This window comes from Dryas octopetala, chromosome 4 (assembly GCF_963921425.1).
Source record: "Dryas octopetala chromosome 4, drDryOcto1.1, whole genome shotgun sequence".
NCBI lineage: Eukaryota > Viridiplantae > Streptophyta > Magnoliopsida > Rosales > Rosaceae > Dryas > Dryas octopetala.
The window spans coordinates 1462821-1483479 of NC_141369.1; the positions used below are offsets into that span (position 1 = coordinate 1462821).

At 36.8% G+C, this 20659-nt stretch overlaps 1 protein-coding gene and 2 pseudogenes across 2 annotated transcripts; all 3 read left to right on the plus strand.

Annotated features, from left to right (window-relative positions):
- Positions 1 to 5173: 5173 nt before the first annotated feature.
- Positions 5174 to 6430, plus strand: LOC147286020 (uncharacterized). The gene is made up of 2 exons (XM_086242760.1): positions 5174 to 5395; positions 5770 to 6430. The coding sequence occupies exons 1-2, from the start codon at positions 5212 to 5214 to the stop codon at positions 6138 to 6140; spliced, it is 555 nt and encodes a 184-aa protein (XP_086098886.1). The 5' UTR covers positions 5174 to 5211; the 3' UTR covers positions 6141 to 6430.
- Positions 6431 to 7973: 1543 nt separating this feature from the next.
- LOC147286021 (uncharacterized) lies at positions 7974 to 14509 on the plus strand (annotated as a pseudogene).
- Positions 14510 to 17098: 2589 nt separating this feature from the next.
- LOC147286022 (mitochondrial import inner membrane translocase subunit TIM44-2-like) lies at positions 17099 to 20287 on the plus strand (annotated as a pseudogene). Its single transcript, XR_015121675.1, has 9 exons — positions 17099 to 17188; positions 17622 to 17666; positions 17769 to 18310; positions 18402 to 18470; positions 18572 to 18648; positions 18904 to 19004; positions 19722 to 19793; positions 19883 to 19945; positions 20119 to 20287. The product of XR_015121675.1 is annotated as a mitochondrial import inner membrane translocase subunit TIM44-2-like (transcript).
- Positions 20288 to 20659: the final 372 nt, after the last annotated feature.

Genomic DNA, 20659 nt, shown 5'->3' on the forward strand with positions numbered 1-20659 from the left:
AAGAACAACAACTTATTAATGAGAAATGATCAAGCCCGACCTGTCGGTACTAAAGCAGCACCATTGCCTGAAGCAAACGCTGTTGCTCATCGCGATTCAAACTGCGAAAGAGGATACCGAGGTCATGGAAAGGGCACAAAGTCTGACTGCCCGAGATATGGAATGAAAGGTTCTCAGAGGAATGGCCTGTATGACCGAGGCCAACGTGGCCATGGCGCACGTGGTAGGAACCATAGTCTCTCGGCCGCAAGAACTCGAAATGAGAGGAACACTGGTCCGGCCCGTCGCCACCAGAATCAGAATCAGAATGATCTCTGTTACCGATGTGGAGGAACTGATCACTGGTCCCGCAGCTGCCGTGCATCAGCGCAAGCTGTGAATGAGTATCACGCCAGTCGCGGAACTCGAGAGACCAATTTCGTTGAGGGATCATTTCCTATGGATACCACCTTAGAGGTCACTGATTTCCAGGCTGCTACTAGACACTTCGAAGACTAGAAACTCGATGACATGGATATGATCGGCGCTTGTGCCGTATTTATTTTCTGAATAATGTTTTTCTTATTCGCATTATTTTGGTGATTTATGATTTGGATTATTTGTTTTGGAAATTTGGTTATGCTCGAATATTACTTAATTCAATCAAGCTATTTTCATACATGTGATCTATTGAATTAAATTTATGAATAAGCATGTTTAGTGGGGAAGTTTGTTGTCTGGCAGACAGTGCTACTACGCACACCATACTTCAAGATCGGAAGTATTTTTCAAACTTATTGCTTACTCATACCTCTGTGACAACCATATCAGGCCAATCCAACCTGATAGAGGGCCATGGCAAAGCCCATTTTTATGTTGTCCAATGGTACTGAATTACCATTAATGAGGCCTTATATTCTCCAAGTTCCAGAAGAACGTTGTTGAGTTATAAGGATATTCGAGGCAACGGTTATCATGTTGAAACCACTGAGGAAAATGGAGTGGAATATCTTTGAATAACCTCCAATTTGTATGGCCAGAAGCATACATTGGAGAAATCGAAATGTCTCTCGAGCGGTCTTACATGACCACCATTAGATCGATTGAGGCCAATCACATAGTTAACCATAAGTTAACCAATTCGAGCAGTTTCTTGCTATGGCATGACCAGTTTGGATACCCAGATCAAAGTATGATGCGCCATATCCTCAATTCATCACACGGGCATCCCCTTACTAATAAGGATCTTGTGTTTAGTGACACACTATGCCAAACTTGCTCGCTCAGAAAGTTGAATACTAGACCATCATATGTAAAGACTAGTAAAGACTCCATCTTTCTCCTGCAAATGATACAAGGGAATATTTGTGGACTTATCCAACCACCATGCGGACCATTCAAATATTTCATGGTTTTGGTTGATGCATCGACAAAGTGATCACATGTTACACTATTGTCCACATGAAACGCTGTTTTTGCTAAATTTCTCGCCCAGAAGGCTCACCACACGGATTATCCTATAAAGTCCAGAAGACTTGATAATGCCGCAGAGTTTACATCTAAAACTTTCGATGATTATTGCATGTCCCTTGGGATTAATGTTGAACATCGAGTTCCCCATGTTCACACCCAGAATGGTCTCGCAGAAGCGTTCATTAAAATATTACAAATGATCGCACGAACCTTGGTTATGCGCACCAAGCTTCCAATTTCTACGTGGGGCTATGCAATCTTGCATGCAGCCATGTTGGTCCGGTTGAGGCCCACTGCTACCCAACCTTATTCCGCGTTACAGTTGGTGACTGGGTACGAACCTGACGTTTCGTACTTACGCGTATTTGGGTATGCAGTTTGCGTGCCAGTTGCGCCGCTACAACGTTAATGGGTCCTCAACGAACGATGGGCATATATGTCGATTATGAATCCCCATCCATTATACGCTTTTTAGAGCCCTTGACAGGCGATCTCTTTACCGCTAGATTTGCGGATTGTCACTTTGATGAGACAGTCTTCCCGCCGTTAGGGGGAGATAAGAACGTCACCGTTCCTGAAGAACGACGTGAATTGACGTGGAATGTCCCCACTATGTCTCATCTCGATCCCCGAACCGCACAATGTGATAGTGAAGTGCGAAGAATTCTAGATCTACAGAGTATAACTCATAATATGCCAGACGCATTCTCTGATCTAGCTAAAGTGACGAGATCACATATACCTGCTACAAACGTGCCTGCAAGGATATCCGTCCCCGAAGGACGTGTCGTCCCAGGAGGACGTGTCGTCCCAGATGGACGAGGTACATCAATAGTGGCTAACCAGTCATATGTCCCTGCCCAGAAGTGAGGTTGACTACTAGGTTCGATGGACTCTTATCCCTGGAAGAGGATACATTTGGCACAAACGAGTCTCCTTGACATCGCGATCTCAATCGATCCATCTTACAAAATAGTTCCGGATTATGGGTCTGTCCCAGAAGAGACGGCGTTGGGGGACGCTCCAACGTTTGAACCCACTCCCGAGAACATAGAGATCTCTATAAATTATGCATGCTTAAGTGAGCTCTGGAATCGAAAAGAGATTATAATCGATGATATATTTGTATTCGCGGTAGCTACCGAAATCATAACTAGCGATGACATCGAACCTCACTCCATTGATGAATGTCAACGTCGAGACGACTGGCCAAAATGGAAAGAAGCAATCCAGGTCGAATTAGATTCCTTGACAAAAAGAAAGGTGTTTGGGCCTGTCGTTCCTACACCTTCCCCATGTTAAATCTGTAGAATTTAAATGGGTATTTGTAAGGAAGCGTAATGAGAAAAACGAGATTGTGAGATATAAGGCTCGTCTAGTGGCGCAAGGATTTTCTCAACGCCCTGTGATTGATTACGAGGAAGTGTATTCTCCCGTAATGGACGTCATAACGTTCCGTTACCTTATCAGTTTGGTAGTTTCCGAAAAACTGAGTATACAGCTTATGGATGTGGTTACTGCATATCTCTATGGGGATCTTGATACAGAGATATATATATATATATATATGAAAGTTCCCGTAGGACTTAAGACACCCGATACAAATAGTTCCAGACCACGAAACACGCTCTCCATTAGTTTGTGGCGTTCACTTTATGGATTGAAACAATCCGGACGGAGGTGGTATGACCGTCTAAGTGAGTATTTGATCGGGATGAGATATGTGAATAATGTTCTATGCCCTTGCGTGTTATTAAGAACAAGTTCCAGCTTTACTATTGTAGTTGTTTATGTCGATGACATGAATCTAATGGGTACTTCTGAAGAGATCAAGGAAACAACTAAACACCTGAAGTTGGAATTCGAGATGAAAGATCTTGGGAGAACGAATTTCTGTCTCGGCCTGGAGCTCGAACACCGTGCAGATGGAATTCTAGTCCATCAATCGAATTACATCAAGAAGATGTTAAGGCGCTTTAATGAGGATAAAGCAAAGCCTTCTAGCACGCTCATGATCATCCGTAGTCTAGATCCTAAGAAAGATATGTTTCGTCCCGCAGATGATAACGAAGAGATATTGGCACCAGAAGTCTCATATCTAAGTGCAATAGGCGCATTATTGTACTTGGCTCAATGTACTAGACCGAACATCTCATTCGTTGTGAACTTGTTAGCTAGATGTAGCTCTGCGCCAACACGCCGCCACTGGAATGGCATAAAAGATATTTTCCGCTACCTTTGAGATACGACGGATATGGACTTATTCTATCCCTAGCTACGCATCAAGGAATGGATCGAACCCCCTCGATCCTCGGAATGATGTCCGCCTAAGGCGTGTTCTCAAACTGATTATGTCTTTACCATTGGGAATACAGCAATATCTTGGAGGTCTACGAAACAGACCTTTGTTGCTACCTCTTCGAATCATGCTGAGATTCTAGCCTTTCACGAAGCAGTTCGTGAATGTATATGGCTAAGAGCAGTTCCCAAGCATGTTCGAACTACGTGTGGGCTGCATTCCACCACTGTTGAACCAACGATTATCTATGAGGATAATGCCGCTTGCATCCAGCAGATGAAGACAGATTTCATCAAAGGAGACAACACCAAGCATATTGTACTGAAGTTCTTCTTCAATCAACAATAACAAGACAATCAGATGATCGAAGTCAAGCAGATCCGATCTCAAGACAACCATGCAGACCTCTTCACCAAGTCACCACGTTCTTGATGCATGTTCGAGGTATTGGTTTACGAAGATTGGCTGATTTACCTAGTATGTAGTCTTTAGGGGGAGTCGACATTAGGGGGAGTATCCCGAAGCATACTCGCTTGACCATCGTGTACTCTTTTGTCCTTCGTCCAGGGTTATTTTGTCCCACTGGGTTTTGTTACCTGGCAAGGTTTTAATGAGGCACATCTTGGCATGGTCACCCTACTCATACTACATCCTGAAGATGTGTTGATATGATATATATGCATTTGCTCATCTTTTCCCTTCGACCACGAGTTTTTCCCATTGGGTTTACCGGGCAAGGTTTTGGTGTAGCAACTCTAATGCACCCCGCTCCCATTGACATACTATCTGCTTATGATCCAGAAGATATGACTTCACCTACTTTCGAGGTTCTGATACGACTACTCCACACTCACGCGCGTTGCACTCTTTTTCCTTCGACCAGGGTTATTTTTGTTCCCACATGGTTTTTATTACCTGGCAAGGTTTTAACGAGGCAACTTAGAAGCGCATAGCAGAGACAACACTAATGACATGGAATATCCAAGGGGGAGTGTTGTAAATATATTGTTATATGTGGCTATTCCTGTAATTAGTTGTAGGGGCATAGTAGTAAATATTCAAAACCTAGTAAACCCTACCTCTATATAAGGATATTTATAACATGAATGAAAATGACAGATGATATTCTCTCTGCCTCCTCTTTTCCACAAAGCTTAATTTCTACATACTTTTACAACATCTACATATTTATATTAACTATATAGATATCCGGCCATTTGTATATTGGAAGTTGTAGAAATGATCACACGACCATGTTTTTGAAAGAGCACAATGTGTTGAGGTCTCTGCGAAGTGGGTTCTGTGTGTATGACTCTCGGGGATTCCATTACGACCAATTGGGTAGCCATGATAGTAGTCCTAGTCTTGAAGAAGAAGTGTCAAGTTGGATGAATGATAGTTGGATGAATGATGGGATTCAACACAACCAAGTATGCTTAAGATCAGGGGACGCTGCGTTAATGAAAGATGATGATATGGCTCTTCTTATGTCGGAATCGTCTTCCAAGTTTGTGAGGAGGAGAGTGAACTGTGCAATGGTGGTGGCCAACATGGCAGAGATCTACAAGGCATTTCGAGATGGTGATTCTAAGCCAATGGAGGCCACAAGACAGCTTTTCTGCTCTAATGCTTTCAGAAATTGCAGTAAGCTAGTTTAATTCCTTCCTAATTAATTAATTCTATATATCTTGATCTATTTGTTTAATTGATAAAGTGATAATACCATGCATATCCTTGGGTTTCAATAATATGCTATATATGGACAATTAATTAAGGAATAGTGTTACTAACTTATTACATGTCAGTAGATGAATGTTAGGAAAAACTTACCTATTACGGTTATACATTATATGTGTCTATTTCTCTCATTATGTGATTTAGCACGTAATGAGAGAGATAAACACAATGTTGTATACACCTGTTACATGAAATTCTTTCTCTAAATGTTAATATGCTTGTTATATACAATTAATTAAGGAACATACAGTGTTCATTACTACATGCATATGTATATGCAGATGATGAGAAGCCTATCTTGATATTGACACATGGTGACATGTTATCAACTGAGGAGAGGATTGAAGGGCGGCTAAAAATATGTGAATGCTTGGGTGTATCAGAGACAAGCGGAGTATATGATATCGTGTGCCTTACAGAGTATGGATTTCTGGCCCAAGAATCAGACCCTGTCTCAGCCTATGCCCTAACAGAAGCAGTATATAGGGCATTGCTCATCTCAGACAGGACCCACTTGCCAAAGAAAACCCACCACGACTGGGCATTGCTTATATTATACTGGAATATCACCCTCTTTGGTTTTCTCTTTTCTCTCCTTGCTCACATTTGCTTCAAGCTCGGTCATAGGGATAAAAAACTACTCAAATATTAATTAACTTGTTTTGTATGCATGTCATCAACTGTATCACATTAATTAATTAATTGTAGACAAGTTACTAGTAGCTAGCTAGGAAGCTGATCACTTGTGAAGTTGTACGTGTTAACTTAACTCTTATATTTGTCACGAATGTAACCTTTTTATCTTGTGACTTGAGAATCTGAGATGGCTAACTCCAGACTTGATGTACTACTCTACGAATTTTAAGTTAATATTGTGTATTATTCCCTTAAGGTCCATTTTGGATTAAATAAAAAAATTAATATCTTGGAATCTTAAGTTAAGATTTTTTAGTTTCATGACTCATTTGGCTTGTAACTTGGTAGCTAGCTTGACAATATTTACCCTGCAACTTTCCCTTTAGCCTCTTTTGTACAAGAAAGAATATGACTCATTGGATCTAGTTATTTCAAAATCAAAAATATTATATTTGGATTAAAAATGTTCAAAAACATTATAAATAATTAAAGGGAAAAATGCATTTTTAGTCCCTCTATTTTACCTTGCAATCATTTTTAGTTCTTGTATTTTCAAAATTGCCAATTTGGTCCTTGTGTATATGTTTGCAAGCAATTTTAGTCCACCACCACCAATTGTGGCGGCGGGTTTGTGGTAGATTTCACCTATTATGCCCAATAGAGAGAGAGAGAGAGAGAGAGAGAGAGAGAGAAAAAAAAGCTGATGGGGGAGAGATGGATGGAGGGAGGGTGAGGATGGTGGTGGTGTGTTACTATCGGTAGTGGAAGGGAATAGAGGGATGATTTTGGTGGTGGTGGACTAAAATTGCTTGCAAACATAAACACAGTAATCAAATTGGCAATTTTGAAAACACAAGGACCAAAATTGATTACAAGGTAAAACACAGGGACTAAAAATGAATTTTTCCCATAATTAAATATACACCCAAGAGACATACACAACTTTGGGTAAAATCCAAGGATTTTTCATTTTCAATTAAAACCCATTTTAATAATATCACGATGATTACTTTCCTTTTATAGGTTTTGCTTAATCAACTCTACTACTTAGAATCCTCATATTACCCCTATATATTCAAATAGTAACTTTTAATGTTGGATTAACAAATACCATAGTTTAAGCAATTTCTAATTTCAAATTATGATTATGAAAAATCAATTTGTTATTTCAATTTTAGTTTTAATTATGAATTTTAAATGTTCTGACATTTATGTTTGTGTGTCATCATTTTTGTTTGCATTTGATTTTGCTTGGGTGGTGAATTATCGTTGGTAGTCATTCTTACGTAGTTTATGGAGCCAATGTAAATTATTCTTTTTTCTTCTTTCTTCTTCTTCGATCTTCTTCTTCAAATAATTAAAATTTTGAAGACACGGTAAATAAAATGTTTTTCGTCTTCTTCTTTTTGTTCTTCGATTTTCTTCTTTTTTAAATAAAATTATTTTCATCTTCTTCTTTTTCTTCTTCAATCTTCTTCTTAAATAAAATTCTGAAGACATGGTAAATAAAATTCTTTTCATCTTCTTCTTCTATATTATGCTTAGCGATCTAGTCTTTTTTTTCCCTTCTATATTCTTCACTTTTTTCTTCTTCGTCTTTTTTTAATTTTCCAACCTAAGTCAGAGATATATTCTTCTTCTTCCATCTTTTTTTCATCCTAAGGCAAATGTATATTTTCATTCTTTTTCTTATGCATCATCATTGTTTTAGTCTTTTTCTTCTTCTATATTATCTTATTCTTCTTCATCTTTCATATTTTTCCTTTTTCATCATTCTTTTTCAACCTAAGTTAGAGACATATTATCATCAGTTCAGGTGAGTGTCTTGCTAAAAAGCCAAAATTTTACTATGAACCATAGTATGAGATTGACTATGTATAAGGACCACTGCAAATTGAAGTTGCTCTCCATTGCTCAAACAAGGTTTGTTTCTAAGCATTCTATATTTGTTGTTTTTTCTCAAAATTATTATAGGTTGGTGAGGAAATTCTCATGTCTAGACACTTTTTTTGTTTTTTGTGTTACTAGAGGGCAAATGCCAAAACAAAAGAAACAGACAACAACTATTAAGTTAATCATCATGCATACACAGTACACTATTTTCAAAGAATTAATTATTAGGGAAAACTGCAATTTAGTATCTCAAGTTTGCCTCGTATTGCAAGTTGGTACCTCCAGTTCAATTTTCAACGATTTAGTACCTCAACTTCAATTTTTTGGCAAAAAAATACCTCTGTTAAGTCTTCCGTAAAAAAAAATCGTTAAATGCTGACGTGACATGTTACTGTAATGACTTTAATTTATTAAAAATAGCCACATGGAAAAATAAATAATATAATATTTTTAAAATAATAATAAATTAAAAAAAAAACCTTTTAAAACCCACAATTAAATTTAAAAGCCAAAAATCACCCTAAACCCACAATCAATAGTTAATTTCTCTGTATTTTATTTGATATCATGATGCTCAATCTTTCTTGATCCACGTAACATGGACTAAATTGATGTGTGCCAGAAGTGCACATGCCCTCGTAACTAAGCACTTAACTTGATTCCCAACAATATGAAAATAATGGATTAACCATTAATTGTAGAGTTTTGTGTTATGGATGCATCAGCATGAATTAATTAATTACCTCCATTTTTATCGGTCAGGAAAATCATTTCATGAAAAATGGATGGGCCTATTAATTATCTCCATTTTATATGCCCATGATTTCACCTCACGTGCATTCTTGTAGATCCAAGTTATCAAGTTGCCCATGATTTTATATGCCCATCATTTCTTGTAGATCCAAGTGCATTCTTGGCCTATGTATTTCGGCTTGATATTTTGACTATATGTATCTATTTCAGGTTTGCTTCAACACTTGTGATGATTAGAAAATTTAACGAAGTAAAGGAAGGTCTACAACAAATGGTGATTAGTCCAAACTGGTCTTTATATAAAGAGGATGATCCGAGCAAAACAAGAGCAGTGAAGCAAAAGATATTAGATGAATACTTTTGGGATGAGATTGATTATATACTTTCCTTTACAGCACCTATAAATGAGATGATTAGGATGGCTGACACAGATAAGCCATGTCTTCACTTAGTTTATGAGGGATGGGATATCATGATAGAGAAAGTGAAGGCAGCTATCTATAGGAATGAGCACAGGCAACTGCATGAATATAGCAACTTCTTTGATGTGGTGTATATCATTTTAGTGGAGCACACCACTACATTGTTTGGCTCACTCTTTAAATCCTAGGTAAGTATTATGTGCTTCTTTCCTTTTAAAGTCTTTAAAATTTATTTTTAATTTTTTTATTATAATTTTATAAAATGATATCATTATTTACTTATAGGTATTATAGTCCAAAATGGCTTCAAGAAGATCCTAGCTGTGTTGCTCCACACCAAGATGTCGAGATTACAAGGGAAAGAAAAAAGTGTCTTGAGGAATACTTTTCGGATGAGCAAGCTAGAAGAGATATCAATGTGGAGTATGCCTATTTTTTCAATGTGCTTGGGTGACTTTGGAGCTATTGATGCTATGAATGATATGTTTCTCATGGAACCAATAGTGTGGTGGCCATAGCTTTGAATCTACTTGGACAACCTTGTTCCTCCTCGTGTTGTGAAAGGAATTGAAGTAAGTATAAGTTCATTCACTCTTTAAGAAGGAACAAGTTACAAAGAAGGTGTTACTCAAATGTGGGATGTTGGAGTAAGGGTCGGCAATGGGCCGGCCCAAATCTTTTAGGTTTGGGCTTGAATTAGAGGAGCCCAATAGGGATTTCGGGCCAGGCCGGGCTAGGCTAGGCCCGAACGTGCAGCCCATAATGGGCCCAAAGCCTGTTTACACACATATATATATCTTCAATAAAAAAAATATAGGATTTTGGCTATATTGTGATTTGAACATGAGACCTCATGTAACAAACTTCAACTCTCAACCAACTGAGCTAACTAATTTATTTGTCTAGTTTGTGAATCATAACATATTTAATATCTTTTTAGTTTATTTACTTCAATAAATTATTAATATGCTTATTAAGTTATTATATAATACTATTATGTTAGTGTAATACCATAAATAATAAACTTTTAAAATTATATACAACATTACAACTATAATAAAACATAAATGTACATGTGTATATACAACTATAATTAAAGTTATTAAACCACGATCATTCATTAATTCGACCACCGTTACCTCACTTTTACATCTTCGATTGAGCTAATTTTTTGCATAGATTATCTTTGAGTGGGGAACTAAAACATAAACGGTTCAGATTGTTAAAAACACGATTGAGATGTGAACCTCTACATATAAATACACTTGAAAAGTATAATTCTAATAACTTTCCCGTTGAAATCTTGTCTTTTCCACAATTGTGAAGACCACAACGTAATTTCAACAATATGAGCCGTTCATTTTTTATGTTCATAGTCAAAGATCATCCTTACAAAAAATCGGCCAAATTGGAATTCATTTACCCTTTCGATTATCATTAAAAAAACCACGATTGTTCATAAGTTGGACCATCGTTATCTAACTTCTACATCTCCAATTGAGCTAATTTTTTACAAGGATGATATTTGAGTGGAGAACTAAAAAATGAACGGTTCAGATAGTTGAAAATACAATTGCATCGTATGTTTATAAAATATAGGCTTATTCGCGCCAATGCCCCCTTAAAGTAACTTCGATTTTTAATTTACCCCCTGAAACTTCATTCCTCCCACTTTGCCCCCCGAACTTTACAATTTCAATATTCCGTCAACTCCGTCTATGGGTCTGTCAAAAAACGCTTACGTGTCCCATATTCGGAACTGACAACCCGCCATGTGGACAAAAAATTATTATAAAACTATAATATATAAAAAAAAATTAAAAAAATTAAAATTTGAATTAAGTAAAGAAAACAATAAAAAAAAAAATATATATCCCCAGCATTCCCTCTCCTACCTTAACCCCGACCCAACTCACCCCACCCCACCCGGAGCGTTGGCAACTAACCTGCCCGCCACCCAACCAGTCATCATCTTCCTCAGCCCAGCTAACCACCCATTCTATTTTCTTCTCTCCTCTTTTCCAGCTTCTTATTCTCTTCTCTGCAAATCACAACAAGCTTCACAGTCACCCTCACAACCACCATCTTCTCCACTCTTCAGCCCAACTGCATCCTCTCTTAGCCCAAACCACCACCGACCCACATAACCTGCAATCCGACTACACCCCCAGCTGACCAGACTGAAAAGAAATGGGTCGGTGGCGGGCCAGCACCACCGCAAACCGAGCCTCTCAGCCGGCTGGTGGTTTGGGTCCCAAACCGACCTACCCCGACTGATGCCCACCCCTACAACCCACCCCACCACCCTCCCCATCTTTCCTCACTGTCGGCAGCTCCTCCCCAGCTTCCTCACCTTTCCTTCTCTCTATCTTCCTCTCATTCTCTCTCCCTCTCCCTTTTCCCTCTTTCTCTCAAATCTGGGTTTTGAGGTAAACCGAGCCGCCAGCCACCCAATGACTTTTGTAATCGGCAACTTACCCGAAGGTCAACAACTTTGGGTTTTGACGTGGTCTGGATCTGGGCAGAGATGACAGAGAAAGAGAGGGAGAGAGGGGAAGATAGAGAAAGCTAGAGAAAGAGAGAGGGGAATAGAGCGAGAGAGAGAGAGAGAGAGAGAGAGCGGGAAGGAGAGGGAAATGAGAGGGAAAGAGAGACAGATAGAGGCAGGGGAGGTTGGTTGGTGGCTGGGTGATGTGGGGTGGGGTGCTGCACAGGAAAAAGGAGTCGTCGGGCCACCATCGGCGGCTGAGTAGGTGGGGTGGGGTTTTTCTATTTTTTTTTAATTTTTTTTTTAGAAAGTATTTATTTATTTATTTTTAATGTAAAAGACCTAATTGCCCCTTCCACGTAAGCGTTTTTTGACAGACCCATAGACGGAGTTGACGGAATATTGAAATTGTAAAGTTCGGGGGGCAAAGTGGGAGGAATGAAGTTTCAAGGGGTAAATTAAAAATCGAAGTTACTTTCAGGGGGCATTGGCGCGAATAAGCCTAAAATATATGTAATAAAAACTCTAAACCCCAAACTAAACCCCAAATAATACTTTTAAAACAATCGAAACCCCAAATAATCCATTTAAATATTTAATACAAAACTTGAGATTTCTTATATATTAAATTATTAATACATTATATTAAAGGTCCATTGATTTTAACTACTAAACTTTAATAACTTTTTGGTTTAGGTACCAAAATTAAATACCATTTTAAATTAGATACTAGTTGAATAGTCAAACCTCAATGAAATTAAAAAGCCTTCAACATTTTTATATTTACTTGCTATGCCATTGTGAAAAGTTCAAATCTGCCCTTCCCTCGTCAGCAACATGAATGACTTCCGGCCACTGTTTTCCGGCCGACCTCCGACCACTGTCTTCCGGCCAACCTCCGGCCGACCTCCAGCCACCGTCCTCCGGCCAAGCTCTACTCATTACACAAAAAATTAAATTAACATTTAACATGGAGGGGATTCGAACCCCTCTCATTCAAGAGAAATGAAATATCTCCCACCATTAGAGTAAGTTAACTACTATGCAAAAGTATTGCTTTAACCTAATTTATACTATACTATTATATATTTTTTTAAAAAAATAATTAATCCAATTAGTCACAACTAATCTAAAGTTGTGACTATCACAATTAAGTTGTTAATGTCTTTAGATTTAATTGTGACTGATTTAAGATGTGACTATCTCACAACTAAATCTAAAGTGTGACTGATTTAGTTGTGATCGAATGATATTCATAACTAAAAAATCCCTAAACTCTAACATGAAAACTAAAGACAATGCACCTAAAGCACCCCCAAAATTCATATAACAACCAATTAACAAAATTTGAAGTTGTGAATGATATTCATAAAAAAATAAGTTTAATATAAAACACCTACATGTTTAATTAACATAAAAGCTAACATAAAAAGGAAATTTGCATTAAACATATACCCTCTTAAGGAGGAAATTAAACATGTGACTGTTAAACAGAAATAATTTGACATTCATCTCTATCTTTGCTTCCATTTAGAAGATACCATCTTAAATCTAAGTTGTGACTGTTTCGTCACAACTTTAGATTTAGTTGTGACTGACTTTAAGGTAGAAAGGCTACCTATTCTTAAAGACAACTTCAGCCTAATTTTTTTTGGATGTACCATTCAAATAGACGGAGGAACTAGAGCCGAGCGCCGGAAGAAGTACTCAGTTGTTATAAAAAAGTCACTGTCGAGTGCTTGGTACCATTAACCAACTTCATAACCCAAACCTATATCCCTAAATTAAACAAAAACAAAATCATTAGAAGGACTACTATAATAAGAGAGAAAGTTTTTTTAAGAAATCTGCAATTACATATGAATAAAGAGTCATGCATTTGGCTTCCAATTCACACACAAAGGATTCAAATAGAAAAAATAAAAAATAAAATGAATGAATACAGAACACCTAAAAATAATAAAAAATTAACTGTGACTGTCACAATTTAGTTATGACTGTTTGGTAGTCACAACTGCATCTGAAACTGTGACTGTCCTACAGTCATAACTAAATCTAAAGTGTGACTAATATTGAAAGAGATAAGTTTAGGTTCTCAAAAGATAGACCCTAATGTCCTAAACTCCAACATGAAAATTATAGAAAGTGCACATAAACCACCCCCAAAACTCATATAACAACCAATTAACAAAATTTGAAGTTGTGACTGAGATTCAGAAAAATAAATTTAACATAAAACACTTTAGTTTAGCATAATATAAACATAAACAGGGAAATGCATGAAGACCATATAATACTAACATAAACAAGGGAATGCATCATATTATGAAGCTACTGATGTTTACACATACTTACTTTCAGCTTTGAGTTTATTGAATCTTTGAGTTTTACTTGTGGAATATCAATTTTACGCAGCCATATGTTGCAGAATCATGCTTAAGCTAGCTTCAATGGATGAATTTCATATAAAATGTAATGTAATGAAACCGTGTGATTGATGACCCCATCACTAATTTAACATCAATCTGTGCAAGTGCCATAGTTCTAGCTGCAATATTGATGTTGGATCCTTGATCAAGTCTTTTCTTATATATGGGAAACAAAATGAAAGTTTTGAACCCACTATAGCATTTTCAGTTTGTTCAAGTAGTATATAGGGTGGAGTTTGCTTTCATTATGAAGGTGGTCTGAAACTCTGAATGAAGGTTCATTGTTTTGGTTGTCCTTGAAACTGTGGTTAATGTGAAGAATGGCAAAAAGGGCAAGAAATTGGAGCAGCAAATGAGAATAACTACAAGACAAAATAGAGGAGGTGTAGATGAGGATTGATCAAAAGATAGAGGACCGCTAGAAATGACGTTAGGGTGGTCCCTTTTTATTTGTACGTTTGTAATGCGTTTCTCTTGTGCTCTTCTGAGCCAAAAAAAGGAAAGGAAAGGAAATAAAAAAACAGGGGAGTGATGCAGTCGTTTTCTTCCTGCAGGCACGTTCAATGCAGGGAAAACTGAGATGAAACTAAACCCAGTGTACGAGCCAAGGGCAAGATCGGAAAATTAAAAAGGCCTAAATGATTTGTGACCTAATCTAAAATATAACCATATAAATTAGTAACTCAAATGAAAAATTATGGAGCCTTACTGATTTTCTAAAAAATTATTGGAATTAGGTATTTAACCCAAATTTTCTCTTATATTAATTATAGAAAAATTATATAAAACCTAATTTATTGGAGTAAACAAACGAAAAACCTATTAAATATGTTATGATTCACAAACTAAACAAATAAACTAGTCAGCTTAGTTGATTGAGAGTTTAAGCTAGTTTTGTGAGGTCTCATGTTCGAATCAAAACATAGTCGAAATCTTTTTTTTTTTAATTTTTTTTATTGAAGATATATTTGTGTGTAAACGGGCTTTGGGCGGGCCTAATCTGGCCGAGCTTCGGGCGGGCCATGGGCTTCAAGGAGATGGCCCAAGCCTAGCCCAAAGGACTTTCGAGCCGTGCTGGGCCGGCCCAAATTTCGGGCTAGATTGAGCTTCAGGCCCAATGGGCCGGGCGGGCTTCGGGTGGGCTTTGGGCCTTGGGCTTTTTGGTGAGGCCTATGTTGGAGGAGATGTATTTGATAACGTGGGTGAAGAAGGTATTGGGATGCTTGAAATTGCTAACCTTTCTCTTGATGAACCATTATTGGAGGCTACTTTATTTACGAGGAAGACATCATGAATATTGAAGTTGATTGAGACTTATGTTTTTTAATTTTCTAGAGTTTTGATGTTTTAAATTTGGATGATCTTTTTAAGTCTTTTGAATTTGAGTGAAATGAATTTGAATTTTTATGTTATTTAAAGTAGAGATAATTAGGCTTAGATCCTTTAAAAAAACAGTTTTTATATGGAGACCAGGAGTGTTTTAAAATTTATAAAAAAAAAATCATTTTAATTCATAATAATATATAAGAAAATCATTTTAATTCATAATAAAGTATTTCTCCGATTTGAAGAGTATTTCCCCCTATTTAAAAGGTATTTCTCCTCCTAGGGTGTAGAGTGGGCTTTATAGAGGCTGCATGTTAGGTTTTAATTTCAAGATTTTGGGCGGAGCTCAAAATCTTAAAAGAAGTACAAGAACCGATCATCGCTGTTACACTCACCAAACAATCTCGCTGGAGTAAAAAGTGGGAGGCTATCAGAATGAAAGTTAAATTTTCACGCATACATGAAATATTACAAAATTTTTCTATCTATTACGTTAAAGAAGAAAAATAAAAAGATTTAATTAAAAACTCTAAATCACTACCGGTCTTAGTCTAAAAAAGGCTCATAAAATGGACTGCACTCTAAGTCACTCTTTAAAGTATGTTTTAAATTATTCATATTTTTATTATTATATATATTAATATATATTTTTAATTACCGTATCCATGACGTATCGTATCTTAATTTTTAGAAATTTATCGTATCGCTGTGTCTTGTGGTATTGTATCGCCGTATCCATACCCATATCCGTGCTTCATAGGGTCATACATGTGATTTTTATGAGATATAAGGCTTTGTCAAGTTGGGTCTCAGTTTACAGTCTTGAGCAACTGGTAGTAATAGCTTGAGTCTCCACTCCCATTCGAAGTAAAATGTAACAGCTTCTTCCTACTTTGTCAGTTTGTTCAAAGCGCTGCAAAATTGTTTTTGTCATCTTTAGTTCTTTTAATTGTTATAACATTTTCTTTTTCTAATGATTATTACATGTTCTCATAAGAATTTTTGGTCACATTATAGTCGTCATTATTCCCCTGGTTGCCGGAATCCAGAATTTCAACAGTCAGTCAAGGAGCTGAAAGAAAGAGCGGAAGAGCTCAAAGGGGTGAAATAAGAGCTGAAAGTTAGGTAATTATGTGATAGGGATTAATACCATTTTGCTCCCCAGACTATTACACTTGTATCAGTTTGCTCCCTAGACTTTTAATTTGGAAAATTAAGGACTCTGACTTTTTCAATTTTGTCAATTGAGGTTCTTTTGTCAATTTACACATTTTTTATCCAAATCTTTGAGGGCAAAATGGTCTATTCCAATTAGATCTTATCATTTTTTCCTCATGCATCATTTTTCCTCTTTTATTTCTTGCTAAATTTTGCTTAATCATCTCGAAATTTTAGATGAAAAATGTATAAATTGACGGAATAACCTTAATTGGCAAAATTGAAAAAGTCAGGGTCCTTAATTTTCCAAATTAGAAGTCTGGGGAGCAAACTGATACATGTGCAATAGTCTGGGGAGTAAAATGACATTAATCCCTTATGTGATATAGTCACTTTCATGCCATAAAATTTTTTAGTCTTCTTATTTTATAGGCTGAGAGTATGAGGCATACCCTTGAATGTCAAGGCTGGCTAGGCACTTCCAGTGGCGGCTCTGAGATGGTGAAATGGCGAATGCAGAACGAAGCAGACAACTGAGCAGCTGTACAAGCAGGTCGATGGTGTTTGGACGGAGGCTGAAGCAGCAGCAAAGAAGGTCTCATTTCAAATACCTTCAAAATAGGCGGTGCTTCAAATATGTAGAATTCTGGATTGTCTAATCTTTTTTATTAGGGTTGTATCTTGCCTAGGGCTCCTTCCTGGATGTGTTTGTGCTTTTGTAATTCTTACAATGCCCTCAATTTCCTAGACAAACATGTTTTCCCTGTTAAAGTTCAGATTTTTTTTTTTATGAGACTAATCAGAAAAACATGCTTGTCTTGGAAATTGAGGGCATTGTAAGTATTACAAAAGCACAAACACATCCAGGAAGGAGGATCAGATGTTTTTGCACCGGTGTGGCTCTTAGACCTATTGTTCTTATATGCACCAGTTGTTACGGTCACTTTGGCATTTGTTCATCATTTATTATCATAAGGAACTTGTATCTTTTCTAGTGAATATGTTTTCATTGATAATTATGCTTGCAGGTTTCTTCTAATGTTAAAGAAAAGATCTCGGCTGCCACAGAGGAGGTCTACTTGGTGTTTTTTAACTTACCTCTTACAAATGTTCTACTATCTACTTCAATCTGCTGAAGTTTATTGACTTTACCTTCTTTTTATTGTCCAATTTAGGTCAAAGAAACTTTTGTAATTGGGAAAGAACAGGCTTCAGGGCTTTCTGGTGCTTCAGCTGAGCATGTTGCTGATGCAGAAGATGGAACGAAGGCTTCAACATCTGGGGAAGATAAACAGCAGCACTTGGTATCCAGTGATACTGCAGAAACATTATTTGGCAAATTTTGGTCAAGTGCTTCTCCCTCAAATGTTTCCTCTGCCTTCCATAGACTTAAGGAAGCAAAGTTTATTGACTTAGCAAAAAAGGGATATGACATTGTAAAGGATGAGTTAGTGATAATCCAACTAAGAGAAAACACCTGGAGTATACTCCTCCCCCCACCCCACAAGGTGAAAGAAGTACAAGAACCGATCATCCTTGTTACACCCACCAAACAATCTCGCTGGAGTAACAAGTGGGAGGCTAACAGAATGAAGGTTAAATTTTCACGCTTACATGAAATATTACAAAATTTTTCTATCTATTTGCCTTTTCTGAGGATATGCGGGAACATTGGGAGCTAGACAAGCGATAGCCCAATTGTTCACAAAATTCAAGAGTATGCCTGCTAAGCATTGTTAACTTGTTATCTACGAATTATAGTTTTACCAAATATTTGAGTGCTGATCGAGTTGACAATCCTTTGACAGTATCAATCAAACTATTTTTCAAGAAACAAATACTGCTGCATCAATCAAGGAGATCTGTCTCCAAGATCTGTATGATCATATTGACCTTTTCTGCTTGTCATATCTATCTTCATATTTTGATGACTTTATTAATTTCTTTTTTGCCGATTGTAATGTTTTGGATGGATTAGATCTTACTCTTTACCAGAGTTTGTGGCAGAAGTTCAGGGTGCTGTCAAACCAGTGCTTAATGCTTACATGAAGGTTAGTACTGAGTGAGCTGAGCTTATGTAGGAATGCCAGAATTGTGTTACCTACCTACCCTCTCTCTCTCTCTCTCTCTCTCTCTCTCTCTCTCTCTCTCTCTCTCTCTCTCTCTCTCTCTCTCTCTCTCTTTCTCATGTTTTTTTTTCCCTTTGTTTATGGTTTGCTTTCAATATATCATCTCAGTGATGGCCCATGTGAGTGCCACTGGAGTTTCTCATCTTTATTGGAATAAAAAGTGCATTAAATTTACCGGGAGATATTGAAACACTGAAGAAGTATTGCAGCACTGAGGTGATTGAACGATGTAAAGTCGAGCGTATGGCTTTACAAAGCCATGATATCTTTATAGATAACAAGGTAATAAAGTTTGCTTCTCCTTATAATATATTAATGTTTCCATGCCAATTATATAGTTGAGAGTTCAATATTGAACAAATGTTAGATAGAAATCCATGCTTATCTTTTTGTCTTATAGTGTTACATATAATTTTGATATATATTTGAGACTGAAGGCTAGACTTCATAAAAAATGAGAAGTGATATTGGAGGTATACAACTTAAAAGATGAAGATGGGTCTGAAACTTTAATATATCATTTATATTTAGAATAGATATTATCAAATATCATTTTTCTTTAACATATCCATGAAAGTCATTTTTATATTTTGTTTTATAATCGTTACGCATATGAATCTTTGCTGAAGCTAATGTATGTATATAATAGCTAATCAATGTTTGATTTGAAGAAGAGACTTAAGTTTCTTTGAAGTTTGGATCATTTTGATGTGGCTGCCACATCATTTTAAAATCACGTGGCAATAATCGTTCACAATGCAATCTGTTTTTCATGACTTTGAGAGTTGATTAAGATTACTAAATAGCAGCTTTTGTATGCTCTAGGAGGGTCATTAACTGAAGTCGGTTGAGAAGTCATTTGTAGCCCAATTTTTGTTTGTATACTGATATGGTAGTCTTGGTAGAAATGAGTGATGGAATCTTTTTCAGGGCATAAGCTTGTATTTGGCATGGATATATTAGTCATTGTGTTACTGATATATGATTTTTGGGTTGCAGATTCTGCATATATCTGATGTGGAAGTAAGAGAGACCAAAATGATGGGAGACTCTCCCATAATCATTGTAGTGGTAGGCATTTTATATTTTCTTAAAACTTAAATTGATATAACAGAAGCAAATGCTGATAGCAACTGCCCTTCTCCATGAACATTTTACAGTTCCAAACGCAGCAAGTCTAATGTGTACGTGATAAAACTGGTTCCATAACAGGTGGTGGCAAGGTAAATAGTTAATACGTATATATTTAAATGTGTTATCTTCCCCACTTGGGCATTTCACTTGCTCGTGGGTTATGAAGAGCTGTATGAACATATACTATTGTGTCATCGTTCTGGTTATTAGAATTTTTATGTGTACGAACTCATGTTTTTGTGAAATCCTATTGGTTCTTTAGGATACAATCCACACGCTGTACTACGCCTGGGCCATGCAACAGGTGGATTAAATTTGGAGGGTAAGAGAGATGCAACAATTTGGAGTTCAATCCCTTAATTTAGTCCTTCATATTAAAGTCAGATGGTATTGATGGATGTTGTAGCAAACTTCCCTGGGTTGTTATTCACTGATAGGAAATTTTGTAGTAGATTATTTATCATTTATTGTTATGAATTAAACATAGTTGTGTACTAAGCATAATTATATATTTTAAAGGAATATTTGTTCTCACATATTTAAATTAATGAATAAATTCTTGCTGCCAAATAGAGTACAAATATGCTTTTTTCTCCATATTATTGGACTCAGTACCTGTGAAAATGAAATAATCTCTATTGGTTGCTGCTTGCAACCTTGGAATCGTTTACAAGTTGCACTAAAGGAAAAGTAGATGCATTGTACTGCACTTGCTTATTCACTACCACCAGTTGGGAGAGTAGCTAACAAAAAGTAGAAAAGAACATAAAAGGCATCCATGATCCATCTCCATCTCATCTCAT

Bases quoted from the DNA above. Each gene is read 5' to 3' on its own strand.
- LOC147286020 (XM_086242760.1), top strand. From the start codon at position 5,212: ATGAAAGATGATGATATGGCTCTTCTTATGTCGGAATCGTCTTCCAAG. The intron at 5,396-5,769 runs GTAAGCTAGTTT...ATGTATATGCAG, and splicing joins TAATGCTTTCAGAAATTGCA to ATGATGAGAAGCCTATCTTG.